The sequence below is a fragment of the Glycine max genome, chromosome 2, assembly GCF_000004515.6.
Source record: "Glycine max cultivar Williams 82 chromosome 2, Glycine_max_v4.0, whole genome shotgun sequence".
NCBI classification, from domain to species: Eukaryota; Viridiplantae; Streptophyta; class Magnoliopsida; order Fabales; family Fabaceae; genus Glycine; species Glycine max.
Window position 1 is genome coordinate 44,080,423 of NC_016089.4, and position 15,006 is coordinate 44,095,428.

At 30.5% G+C, this 15,006-nt stretch overlaps 1 protein-coding gene across 1 annotated transcript; it reads right to left on the reverse strand.

The window, feature by feature from the left end:
• Positions 1-4,730: 4,730 nt before the first annotated feature.
• On the reverse strand, positions 4,731-6,606 carry LOC100813555 (CBL-interacting serine/threonine-protein kinase 11). The gene has a single exon (XM_003519238.5). It carries the CDS (start codon positions 6,276-6,278, stop codon positions 4,929-4,931), a length of 1,350 nt encoding a protein of 449 aa, XP_003519286.3. The 5' UTR covers positions 6,279-6,606; the 3' UTR covers positions 4,731-4,928.
• Positions 6,607-15,006: the final 8,400 nt, after the last annotated feature.

The window sequence follows — 15,006 nt, forward strand, 5'->3', positions numbered from 1 at the left end:
ATTCACATAGGTGAGTCTATCAAGAGTACTCCTATAGCCTAGGTACTCCACTCAACATAGAGTATAGATCTCATTAAGAATTACGAATTTTTTTTTCATAACTCATCCTCTTGTTACTTCAGGAATCATGCTGCTTTCACTTATAACAACATGTTCATCTCATATCACTTCATAACTTGTTATTACCCATTGAACCTAATTCTTGGGATCTCCAGTCATTTAGGTCGGGTTACCATCATGAATGATCATCGCAATAAGGGCAATAGTCCATTTCTTTTAGAAGTGTAATGGACTTTCTCTCTAGCTAATCCTTTCGTCAAAGGATCTGCTAAATTATCATCAGTGTGTACGTGATCCACTCTAACAACTCTTGTTGAGAGTAATTCTCTAACAGTTTTGTGCTTACGACGTATCTTTCGTTTCTTACCATTGTAATAACGGTTCTCAATTTTTTTTCAATAGCCGCAGTACTATCGCAATGGATCAACACAGCTGATATCGATCTTTTCCATAACGGAATCTCTACAAGTAAGCTTCTCAGTCAACTTGTTTCCTCACTAGCAATTGCTAGTGCTATCATCTCAAATTCCATAGTGGACTGAGCTAAGATAGTCTGTTTCTTTGACTTCTAAGAAATAGCCCCACCAGCTATGCTAAATATATAGCTGCTGGTTGCTTTGGAATCATCTGAAAAGAGTGTTCCAATCTGCATCGTTGTATCCTTCAACTACAGCAGGAAACCTTTTATAATGTAATTCAAGATTTATGGTTCTTTTAAGGTACCTCATTACCCTTTCAATAGCGTGTCAGTGCTTCATACTAGGTCTACTGGTAAACCTGCATAATAATCCCACAACATAGGCTATGTCGGATCTAGTACAATTAGTGGCATACCTATGGTAGCCAATGATACTTGTGTACTCAGTTTATCGTATACCTTCACTAGTGTTCTTAAACAGTTTTACACTTGGATCATATGGTGTACTACATGTTTACAGTCAAAGTAATCATATTTCTTTAAGATCTTCTCAATGTAGTGAGATTGATCCAGAGAAATTTCCTCTTTTGACCTAGTAATCTTAATATCAAGGATTACACTTGCTTCTCCGAGGTCTTTCATATCAAAGTTGTTACACAACAATGATTTCACATCTAATTGGTTTGCAGCCAGGAGGCAAGTCTACTAAATGTCAGGTCTTGTTAGATTCTAAAGAATCCATCTCATTATTAATGGCTTATTGCCACAAGTCAGCATCCAAAGAACACAAAGCCTCTTGGAGGTTTGATGGATCCTCCTTTAATGTATAGGTCATATAATCGGGCCCATACTCTTTAGCAATTCTTGCTCTCTTACCTCTTCGAGGCTCTATATCTGATTCTGGTTGTGCAAGATTTTCACTACTAATAGCAAGAAGATAACTGGATGAAGTACCCCCACTATTCCTTAATTTAAAAGAAAATCAGAAACCAGATTCTTTCTCATCTCTGGAGTATGCATCACATCTTTGAGAATCAAAGTCTTTCCAGAGGTAAACTTTAGTTCAACATCTCCAGTTCCAGTAACCGTAGAGGTGTGGGAATCACCCAGCAACACTTTCTTATTCGTGTATGTTTTAAACATAGCACGATCATAGCAGACATAGCGGGAGGCGCCAGTGTCTACCCATCATCCATCTGATCCTCCAATCATATTGATCTCAGTTATCACAGCTATGTATGACTCTTGAGCAATTTTATGTATCTCATGGGATTGAGACTCTACTGATTTATCATCAGTCATTTGATACTTGAGATAGCGGCTAACAACATACTTTTTAGTCTCAGCTTCCTCAGTATCATACTTCTCTTCCAGAGCCAGCCAAACTAATTTGGCAGACTTATATGGGCTATAATCATAAAGATCATCAGCTAACCCATTCAGAACGAAATTCTTGCATGGGTAATCATTTTCATTCCAAAGAGCTAAGTCCATAGTCATTTTATCCTTCACTTCCTTCTCAGCATCTTTAGGCATCACTGGAATATCAGTGTTCAAAACATAGGCAACTTTTCTCATAGTTAAAGAAAACATCATCTTTTGTTACCAACGTTTGAAATGATACCCTTCAAACCTAAAAGGTTTGTTGAGGTCATTGTTGTTTGAGCCAGTAATATCTATAGTAGTCATAGCAGAGCCAAAATCGTCTTAAAATTGTTGTAACAATAGTTTGTGACAAACCGAAAAAATTACTGGCTGAGTCGCGGACAATGTCGCTTTCTTTAAGACGTTTCGTGGCACTGCCAAAAAATTTGCAAGCAAACTATCAACCACAAAGTCCCTAGGATAAAACAGTCCAGATCATTGTATAAGATTCCCACTGCACTGAGGGAACCTTTTCTAGAATTACACCCTCTTGTATGACTTGAAAAGTCACTCTAAAGCCACCCAAAAATATGACTTGAAAAATCACTCTAACAGCCAACCGAAAATATGACTTGAAAAGTCACTCTAATAGCCAACCGAAAAGTATGACTTGAAAAGTCACTATTATAGTCAACCGAAATTATGACTTAAAAAGTCGCTCTTATAGACAACCGAAAATATGACTTAAAAAGTCGCTCTTATAGTCAACCGAAATTATGACTTAAAAAGTCACTCTTATAGTCAACCAAAAATATGACTTAAAAAGTCACTCTTATAGCCAACCGAAATTTTTAGAGCGATAGAAAGAAAGAGAGAGAAGTTTTCCGGAAATGCATCGGCTGAAATATGAGAGGGAGAAAGAAAAGTTGAGAAAATGCTTCTCAACTGGGGCAAAGAAAAATGAAAAAAAGAGCTCTATATATATATATAAGGAGTGAAACACTATTCAAGTGTTTATCCTGAGCGATGTGGGACTTAAAGTCTTTTTTTTTTCTTTTTTTTTCCTTTCTTTTTTTTCAAACTTTCATCCAGATTCTCCTTTGATCTAACAACAATTCAAAGCTTCAATTCTACGCAACCTTTTTTGATCATATGCTATGCTAGGAATTTGGCTCAATGCTTCCAGGACCAGCTAGCTCTTTCTCCTGGTGCCATACCCTACTCTCTCCTTTTGGTGCACACCTTGCCTTTAAGGCATTCGAAAGGAATTGAAAATTATTTGGGATAAACAATTAATGTTATAACTTAAATTAAATTATTACTAACGCGTTCCAAAAGTTTTGTATCATATGCTCTCGTGAAGGTTGGTAATTGGCACAAGTGACATTCAATCACACACATATCGTGAGGCGATTATTATTGTTCTTCCACTAGTAGCTAGCTGCTAGCTTTGCATGGCAAACTTCAACCATACGCATGGCATCAGTTAATTTGCCCAATCTCGAAGAGAACTTATTAAGTAGCTTCGTTTAGTCAATTTCTAGCTGACATATTTAAGTTTTAAAAAATATTAATAACAGTTAAGGTGGTGTCATTGTGTCAAGTAAAGATTAATTAATTAAAACCATAATAATTCCTAACCAATAAATAATTTATCAAAGCATGGTGGGAAGATCGTTTCAAATCAAAAGCATACTGTACTCTTTCAATTTTGGACCGCTTGAGTTTGAACATAAAAATGAAAGTACTGCAGCGTGTCCATTTGCTATTAATTATAGACAACAATATATCACCAATCACCAACATTTGAATGTGACTGAACCTGATCATTTCATGGAGCTGAAGAATCGCCCTTTTATGATATTAACACATTAAGTATTCTACATCAAAATATCTTATAATTGACAAATTTTTTAAATTAGCACTACTGTAATTGTAATATTTTTTTGGTATAATTTGTGAATGTAACTTGGTTCTGGGATCCATCCAAATTTCTTTATGTTTAAAACTGTGAGTATATTGTTTAGCCAAAAAAAATTGTAAGTATATTTCAATCGCCATAGACTAGCCAAAAAATATAATGCATGGGTGTCATTAAATCTGTCATTTTATGTGGTTTAGATTTTTAACAAAAGATAATCATATATGAGCCGGATTGTGGCATTCGATAGTTTTCCATGATTTGATTTTGTTTCTTATAGGCTATATACCAATGGTAATGTTTCCAACTATAAAGTACGAATTGGTATGTCGATTCTATTCTAGTTATTCTCTAAAATTTTGTTTTATGAGCTTTGAAAGTGATCAATGAATGAAGAAAAATAACTTAATCAAATGCTTATTCAGTAAATTTTTGTCACACAAGTTTTTTTATGTAATAAACTTGATCACAAAATTTATTAAAATAACAATTTATACAAGTTACATCCAGAATCTTGTTGACATTAGTTAAAAAAGACTAACAAATATCATGAGTAATTTTCTTCAGATAAAATAAGCTCCCTTCCGGTTAAAAATGTTCAAATGCAAGTTTCTTGTTTTATTCGGGGTTCAAAAGAATCCAAGGAAAATAATTATAATAATAAATTCATGTCCACAAATAACCTGTAAAAGCAAGTTTCTTGTTTTCTTCGGGGTTCAAAAGAATCCAGGAAGATAAATATAATCATAAACTCATAAACCACAAGTAATCTGAAAATTACAGCAATTTTGTGCAGAATTCATAATCATTCGAATTGACTAATTGTCGCTTTACACCACGAGGAAAATTAGATCGAATTAACTTGTTTAAAAAATAATGATTTTCTTAACTTTTTACAAGAACTGTTTTAACCAATCATTTTCGAAAAAGAAAGCGAAGCAAAATAGTATGCTTTACACATAAGAATCATAAAAAAATATACATCATTAACTTGCAATGCACCCTTGGTCACACATGTGTTCCACATCCATTTGTGCCCCACTAGACAATTGCCAGCCAAAGTTACATTTCGGCCATAACACATTTCAATTTTCAAACCTCCACCTGCCTATATTTTTTCAATTTTATTTAAAATTGCGAATTAAAAAAAATAATAACCCCTAATCATGATTCACCGGCCACCGGCTGCACCAAAGTTGTTCCATCCCGATCCGACGTCGTACTGCTACTCGCAGCACACAAACACGGCCTCAGCTTATTCCTCCACACATCCCTAAAAACCCCACCATCCCCGTCCCTTCTTCTAACCTCCACCACAACAAGTTCACCCGGTAACCGGTAAACCTCCACCAAAGCAGCGAAATTACCCCCACACCCCTCCAACTCCACCCCACACTCCTTCCTCATCCTCACCACAATCCCCTCCTTCTCCGCCGCCGCCACCAGCGTCTCCACCACCTTCTCCGGCGACTCCTTGAGCAAAAACCTCTCCCTCTCCTCCACCTCACAAGACGAATGATCAAACAACCCAGAAAGATTCAATCCCGTAGAAAACGAAATTATATCAAAAGCATTCAAATCCTTCACACCCTCACCCTCACCCTCACCCTCACTCTTCCACTCCAAACCCAAATCCCCAAACTTTACCTCCTTATACCCTTTCTTAAACCACGGATCCCTCATGATCTCATCAACGGTTATCCTCGTATCAGGATTCGTATCCAACAACCTCGTCAGAAACCTCCTTAACTCCATCGGAAACCACCTCGGACACCGAAATTCTCCTTTGTAAATCTTCTTATACATTACCATTAGATTCGGATCATTGAAAGGAAGATACCCAGCGACAAGAACAAAGAGGATAATCCCACAAGACCAAACATCGACCTTAGCCCCATCATAACCCTTCTTCGCGAGAATCTCGGGTGCCACGTAAGCAGGGGTCCCACACAGCGTATGAAGCAACCCATCCACCCCTATCTGGTCTTCCTTCACCGCGCTGAGTCCAAAGTCGGAGACTTTAAGGTTGCCCTGCTCATCCAAGAGGAGATTCTCCGGCTTCAGGTCGCGGTGGAAAACGCCGCGCGCGTGGCAGTACCCGACGGCGGAGATTAATTGCTGAAAACATCGTCTCGCGAGATCTTCGCTGAATCGGCCTTTGGCGATTCTCGCGAAGAGCTCGCCGCCTTTCGCGAATTCCAAGATGAAGTAGATCTTTGTTTTTGTCGCCAGCACTTCATGGAGTTTCACGATGTTGGGGTGGTGGAGGCGGCTCATGATGGAAATCTCGCGTTTCACGTTGGAGGTTAAGCCTGACGAGTTCAGCTTTTTTTTGCTTATAACTTTAACGGCAACGCTATGCCCAGTCTCGGTGTTGCGCGCGTGGTAAACCTTCGCGAACGCGCCGCATCCTAGGAGCCTTCCGACCTCGTATTTTCCAAACAGGGCGGTGTTGGTGTTGTTCTCCGCCGCCGCGTGTTCGGTTTCTGGCATTGGTTTTTCAGCGGAGACCATGCTCTCACGAGAGAGCACGATCGGTTTGGGAAATTGAGGGTTAATGTGTTGGAGGAGTTTCAGGAAACAACGGAGCTGGAGAATGGCGTTAAGGCTTAATAGTTGAACTTGGGCTGAATGAGTTTGGGGTTATGTGGGTAAGCTATTTATTTGTTGACTATTTAATGCGTTTGGATAAATAAATATTAGGAAAATGAAAACAGATACAGGTTGCTGTATCTTACGCGTGATGACTGCGTGTAGGTGGATGCGAGAAGGTGATTACCCTTTTCATTTGTGGCCATACACGTGGTGGATGGTGATCGGGATATGAGATTTGATTATTTCAATTGCAATAGGATATCCCACGCTGCTGCCCTTTTATTCAAAACTTTGCATAAGAGTTTGAGTTTTCTCTTGTACAGTTGTCCTCGTTCAGATTGACCTAAGGAATTTAAATTAACTTTCCACTACTTTTATACTATTAGTTTTTTTTTTCATTTTTTATTAACTATATTTAACTTATATTTTTTATTATTTAAAAAATTTAGAGAGGCACAGACCCCTGGTGTTTAATAAGAATTTTTTTTTTACCTTTTTAGCATTGCACATTAAAGAAAGATATGTGGTTTTCATAATTTTTAAATTATAATCAAATAAAAATTTTATAAGAATTAAAAAATATATTTTAAAGAACTAACACTATACTTAAAAAAAATATGAGATACTTTTCTAATGAAAATCTCATTCAAATACATAATTATAATTAAAACATCATACTATTTGACTTATCATCACCAGAGTTTGTGATTTGAGAAAAATGATCAAATTGTATTCTTTTTAAAAAAATTAAGAGTTCAAATTAATTTATTGTAAAAATTAATCAACTAAACTGAATCACTTATTAATAATAGGATAAAATTAAACAAAATAAATAATATTGGGCCAAATAAGTAATTAAGCCTTAAAAATACAATATTAATTGAATTAAAATCTCATTTTAAAATTTTACAAAACAGTCATAATCTTAAAAAATCACAAAAATTATTATATTTTAATTATCTTAATATAATTTAGATTATTATTATATATTATGTGAATTCAAAATACATAATATATACAAATAAGTTAACTAATGAATAATATAAATTAAAAAATACATTATTATAACGAATGGATAATATAAATTTAAAATCTATGATATGATAAAGTTATTGTAGCTAAAGTATTTGTTTTGTTCAGTATTATAATTTTTAGCAAATTAAATGGATGCTTACAGACATAATCTAATAGTTTAGCAGATAAAGAGCGTGATGGTTTTTTTTTGTTGAATTAATGAACATGATCTATCTTAAAGGGACATGATATTATTTTTTTTATCAACGAAGGAATATGATGTATCTCTTAACAAATAAAAATTAAAGAACATGATATATTTTGTGAATTGAAAGTTATATATCTATTTCTGTGGATGTACGAAATGATAAATTTGTTTTGACTTTGAGATTTTATGTATAGTGTCGGAAATTGTCTATGGGGTATGATGAGCTTAGCTTTATCAGTGTTTTGATTGTTTTTGTGACGAAGGAAAAGATAAGCTTAAAAGATGTATTTTAAAATTAGTATGGTTAATCAATTTCCTTAGGAAGAACATCAGTTAAAGAAATTAAAATGAGAAAAAATTGAGTATAAAAATTATAAGAGAATGCTCAATAAAAAATATTTATATCTTACGCTTCTTAACCAATATCTTAATACTGCTAATGTATACATTCATTTTTCAGTTAAAGTATGTCGATAATTCATAAAAAACAATTACACCAATAAAATTTTATCAATGTACTCCAACTAAAAAATAAGTTAGTAAATTATAATTTTTAAGTTGTTTTAAATAATTTAAAACTTTTCACTTCAATTTTTTTTTTATAAAAAACATAGTGATGGCCAAATTTATAGGAAATTTCCATTTACGTCCCTCGTTTTTGCTAAGTACACCCGTATCCACTCATTTTTCTTAATTTTAACTACCCATTATATTTTTATTTTTATTTTGCTTAAAGGGGTACACCTCTTGGAAGTCTTTTTCTCTTCTGAAAATGTCTTTTTGGAATACCCACTTTGAAAATACATTTTAGGAATTAGTATATGTTATTTCAGAAAAACATTTATGGTAGTAATAATAAAATATGCATTAACCAACTGATTTAAGAGTCACTCTAACATGCAACTGTTGCTGTTGTAAATCTAACTTAAAAAATGAACGCTTATTTCCAGAGTTATTCAAAACTAAACCAAACCAAACCCTTTGCTAAATTGTCAAACTGATAAAAAAAAAAAAAACCGTAAACCGTAAACTGCAAAAATAAAAAATTTAAAAAACCACCTAGGAATTTGATTTAACTTTTTTTTATCTTGTTATAAAAGATGAATCACAAACAACAAATCACATCACATGTTATAATTATATTTATTTTTATTGTGATAATTAATAATAAGTATTAAATAAGTTATTATTTTTTCTTTATCTTATAATCAACATGTCTATTTTATTTTATATGTTATAAATGATGTATTAATATTGTTAAAAAATAATATCAAACATTAAATGATGCATAAATTATTATTATATTATAAAAAGAGTTGGTGATATTATTTTATATTAATACTTAATAGAAGTGAAAATAATAATTTTTAACTAAAATACGCTAAAAAATTTTAATAAAAAATATTTTTTTTAAAATAATATAACATAATAATTATGTAATTTAATTGATAAATTTTAAATTATGATAATAGATTAAAATAATCACCAAATTAAATCAAACTAAATAAAAAAAATTGATTTAATTTGATTCGAATTTAATTTTATATTTAAATCGAATCAAATTGAATCACAATTTTATTTTCTATGTAATTCAAATGACTTTTTTATTTAAAAATCAAATCAAACTAAACCATATCATGAAGATTCCTATCTATTTTAAGGTACTTAAAAGATATAAATCATTATCAAAAACTTTGTCTTACAATTAAGCTTAAAATTCTGATAAATTTTAAATTTTAATAATTTTAAATATTTCAATTAAAATTCTTTTATTTTTAAAATTTTGTGTTTGGATAAAAAAAATTAAAATTGTGAGGGTGAAAGAAAATGAAGGAAAAAAAAAAGAGAAAATATAATTGGTATGTTTTCAGAGAGAAGAAGACTGATGCAACATAGGAAGTTGTAGGGGAACTAGGACACGACGGTGTATCCCACCACACTCGACCACAATATTCAGTCAACGGCGCAAGACATGACTCAGGCCCTTCGCGTCAGCGAGCACCTCCATCGCGTGATGGATAGTGACGGCTACTCCCCTGATTAGCAGGTGTAATTCTATGTGTCCCTCTACACCCACACTCGATCAATGCTTCACAAGCTTAAATGATATTTCTTGGAGAAGAGGATCATCAGTATGAGGGAAGAGTCACGAGCTAGAGAACCAAATTTCGGGAACTTTTCAAAAGTGGAAGAGAAAATTAAGGTTATAAAGGAAATACGCGAATATTTTAGAAAATTCTTTCATAAAAAAGAGAATTTCAATTTTTCACCTTTTAGAAGGAAATTGAAATTTCACATTTTTAGTTGTTTAAAATTATGTTTTAAAATTTCAAAAATTTAAAATTTTCATAAAATAACATCCAAATAATGAATTTTAGATTACAAAAATTTAAATTTTCTAATAAATTATTTTCCTCAATTAAAATTCTTCATCTGAACGCAATGACCTACTTATGCATTTATTATTTAAATAATTAAAAGTATAGACTAAACTCTAAATAGTTGGTGTAGTAAGATTAGATGAAATTAACCTTATCCAACCGACATGAAAGATTGTAGTTTAAAAATTAGATTAAATTAGTTTTTTAATTTTTTTAATTTAATTTGATCTCTATTTTTTTTTTCAGTTTAATCCTTTAATTTAAGTGACAAAAAATCTGTGATGATTCAAAATCATCATTAATTAATTTTAAATGCCACAAAATTTACATTAAGAAAAATGGATCAACTTTAAAAAATAAAAAATTAAATTAAACTAAAAAATATTAGTAGATTAAATTAAATCAGTTTCAAAAATTAAAACACCAAATTAAAAGATTACAAAACTAATTTAACTTAAAAATTAACCAACAAAAAAACCATTGATCTGACGTCAAAGATTATAGTTTAAAATAGCCGGGAAGCTATATGCTAGTGTCTATTATATTACGTGGCTAGCCTTGTTGAGTTTAATTTTTCTATTGAATTATTTTTATTTCAAGGCGAGAGGAAATTTGATCATAATTTAATAATCATTTTTAAAAAATCATATTTTAATACCAGTACATGCTTTATTTGATTAAAATATTAAAGGTCACTTTGTTTACAGCTAAGTCATTAATATAACTAAGAGAGATTTTACACGGACTATATAAAAAATAAAAAAATAAGAAGATTTTACACGGACTATATAAAAAATAAAAAAATAAAAAGATTTTAAACGGAACCGCGGAAAAACAAACACGTGCAATGCATGAGGTAAAATAATAAAGACGCAGTCTGCAGTCTTTCAATCATTACATTTTTCCTCCGTTAGTTCTCCGAATGCTTTCTACCTTCCCCATTAAGAGTATACTATTTTACTAACTTTTTTTTAGTGATTTTGTTTTTCTTATAAAAAAATTGATCATCTAAGTAATATCTGATGCTAATGGTTTGTTTGGAATTGGTGAAAAAACAGAAGAAAAAAAAGCATGGATGACAGTACATCCTTTGGTTGAAGTAGAAAGAAAAATAAAATTAACTAGCTTCTATAAAAAAAAAATTAAACTTTCGTTTACTTTTCTTTCAATTTAGATTTTAAACTTTTCTCTAGTTCCTCATTTCCTTTCCCCTGGACCAAATATAGGATTAAGGATTAAGGATCAATTAAGTATTTACTTACTCTTACACGGAGCTGCAAAGAGTACAATGAATGCATGATATAAATAATGCAAGGTGCGATCTTTCAATCATTATTACGTGTTGCAATTAGTTTCCCAAATGCTTCCTTCTTGTTTAAGAATATTCCTCAGAAGAAAGTACGTTATTCTCGAGGATAGAATCAGAAGGTGGCAAGCTCTGGAATCATTGTCCTCCCATAATTTAAAAATTCCATAGTCATATATAAATATTTATAAATTTAATTAGGATGTAGTTACAATATAGAGATTTTTAAGATTTAGTACACATATTTAGTTTAACTTTTCATTTTTTTTTCTTCTAAAAATGAAACTGTTGAAAACGTGCTTGCTTTAACCACACTTTGAATAAAAAAGTTCATACAAAATAATTAAATAAATTAATATAAAATGATACATTCTATATATGCTTATTATTAACATAATAAAGACAAATATCATAGTGCCAAAAATTAACATAATAAAGACAAATATAAATTAGATATTAAACATAATTATCATTGTGCCATTTTAGAGTTTGATGACGGTATCGATCCTTTGATATAAGCTACATGTTTTTGTTGCTTTCAGAATAGGATAACCTAGGAGTGTCAGGCCACAATAATCTTCAAAATCATCTAGGTTTCCTTCAGCTTATTATGAAGTGGCAATCTCAATAAATAAGGTTTGGATAACTTACGAATGCTAGCCACAATATTGATTCAAATCTAGTGAGGTCGTCTTCAACACATTGGCAAGTAGAGCTAGCAATAAATAAATTGAAATATCTCAAAATTTATTGGAGATTCAATTCGATGGTTTAATCGTGTTAAACTTGGTTATTGAAACAAAGCTCGTTAAATAAATAAGGAATTTGAAGTAATGTATTGTTTGTTTCCTTTAGTTTCATTTGAATCTCGATACGAAAAATAAACTTGATTTGAGTTTGATATAATTTGGAGTATGATTTTTTCCAGCTCAAACCTTATTTTACTAATATTTATACTGTAAAGTGCTGTATATATTGAATTATTTTCCAGTGACAATCACATTAAATTATATGTGTCCTATTTTTGGATAACTGGATAGCTTCATCCATCTATTTGGAGCAGGTGAGAACATTAATGCTTTGCCATCGCTGCATTGGGGACGGGGGGTACACTGGGCAGAAAATGGAAATCTATGGATCTAGTGGCCCGGAATCTAATTGGATAATGGATATATTCATTACTACATACATATACCTAAATGTAATTAATATGAAAGTACTTTATCTTCCTATTAATTACTGTCTTACAAAACATTATTTGATCTCAACTTTTTTACTTTTTTTTTAAAAGAAAAATATATATCCCTACAATCAATTAAACACATATAATAAAAATCAACAAGCAGCATGATTAATTTGTGTGAAGTTTTTTTTCTTACCAATAATTTAAGTTCAATCAAGTTTTAAATATATAATTAACTATCTTAAATATTAAAATTAAAATTTTATTATTCATAAGGATCTTATATTAAACTCAAAAGAAATTATCTCTTATAAAAGATATTTTTTATCATTTATCTTTATATTAGATATATATTAATCGAGTTCAAAATTATATATTTTTAAAAAAGAGAGGGATAACATCATTAAAAAAATGAATAATAGAATTATAATTGCTTTCAATTCAACTCAATTATTTAATGAAGCGAGTAAGCGCACCTATAAACCACACAATAACTGAAATTTGATTGATATATCATTTATGAACGCCACTCTTTAGTCAAAGAGGTGTGCTAATTAACTGAACAGTGCACACTCTCCAAATCATTTATTTTAAGAAAATATGATCAGTTGTTGAAAGCCATACACATTAACACATTAATTTTTTAAAATAACTTTTGCTTCATCCTTAATTATAAAATCCTTTTAATTAATTCACGTTTTTTAAGAAGAAAAAAAATAATTATTATATTAAAATTTTCAATTATTTATACTATATTTCCAAAATTACCCATTTGTTCTCTTTCTATTCACTTACTTATTTTTCATTAATATTTAAAGAAAGCATAATTAAATAAGGATATATAGGGAAAAAATAATTAATATATCTAAAAATTACAATTTCTTTTATAAAAAAGACAAATAAATTTTTAAAAAATATCTTATAATTAAAGACAAAGGAAAACTTAAGAGATTTTGGATGAGAAGTTAATTGTTGAATAGGGTAAATTTTTTTAAAAAATTCTTTTAAATTATTACTAACAATTTAATGACGTAATTTGATTCGTTTATTCCTTATAAAGTGAATTTTACAAAAAGGGCTTAAAATGGTGCAATGGATAGGGATTGACACATGTAAAAACTTACTTTTCACGTGACTCCTCTTAGTGTGTTTTATTTAATGAATTTTCATAACTCTCACATCTTATTTAATAAAATTTATTAATTATTTTATAATTTTTAATAAAATTTAATCGAAAATATATTTAAAAAGTATGATTGAAAATATTCTGTTTGTTTTGTTCTGCAGCTCAATCCAATGGCCCAAGGTACTCCATCATAATTCCAAGATCTGCACCTAATAAATAACCTCAACTTACACTTCACTCAAGGCTTTCTTGCTTGACTCTCAGTGTGGATTCTCTTCCAAAGCCACACTCCATTAACACGCATCACCACTTTCCAATTGCACCACAATTTCACATTTCTTCCACTCAACAACAATTAAATTCAATATGAAGCTGGGTGTGAGCTTAAATTTGATCCTAATCCTATGGCTGGCATTTGGGAAACTTTGAAGACCGTTCGATTAGTTTGAATGGAAATAAAAAAATACAACAAACTATTATTTCTTTCTTCCGTTTCAAACTAAGTGTCACCTTGAGGAAAAAAATTGTCTCAAAATAAATGTTATGTTAGTTTTAAATGTTATAATAATTGCTTTTTTCATTACCTCTAATAAGTTTTACTTTAGTTTTTCATTGTAATATTAATAGTATTCTCTTTTATCTATTTAATAAGGTTAATTTTATAGAATTGTTATTTTTTATTTATTTATTAACTTTTTTTATCTGTCTAAAATAAACTAAAATGACACTTAGTTTGAAACCGACGAAATACTTACCTACTAGGAAACCACTAACAAGCCCGTTAAAACTAATTAAAACATACACAATAGATCGGCTCAAGTGTGTGTTGGCCCAAGAGAAAAAAGAAAGAAGGAAAATGGGCTTGGTGGGCTTATAACTTATTGGATCAAGATTTTTGAATAATTAAGAATTTATCAAAACCACAAGTAATAAAAAATAAAATTTCTCCTAAAATTAAATTACTTTTGAATTTCAAAATACATGGAAATAGATTTTTTCTTCATTCCTACCATTTTTTGTGTCCATTTTTAACTCAGCATTATTTTTTTATCTTAAGTTTCTATAATTTCAATTATTAAGAGCAATTTATATTGGTATTATTACATATACTAATTGCAATAATGAAAAAAAAACAATTCCAAGAGACAGGAGTATTAATTAAGATACAAAAAATTTACTTTGTGTTTAATCATAAATAAAAATCATTAATAATTTCAAGGTTAAATAAGTCCAAAATATATAATATTAAAAAATTGCTTGAATGATTAGATAGATTTAAATTGGGAAAATAAATTTAAATACTTTTGTTTGAATCATCAAATTTGGAAAATTAATAAATTTTTTTAGATCATCATGACAACTGTATAAAATATTCATCAACTTTATTAATTATTAGTTATCATAAGAGAATTTGACTGGTCACATTTAG

Excerpts from the sequence above, each read along its gene's own strand:
- LOC100813555 (XM_003519238.5), bottom strand. The coding sequence starts at position 6,278 with ATGGTCTCCGCTGAAAAACCAATGCCAGAAACCGAACACGCGGCGGCG.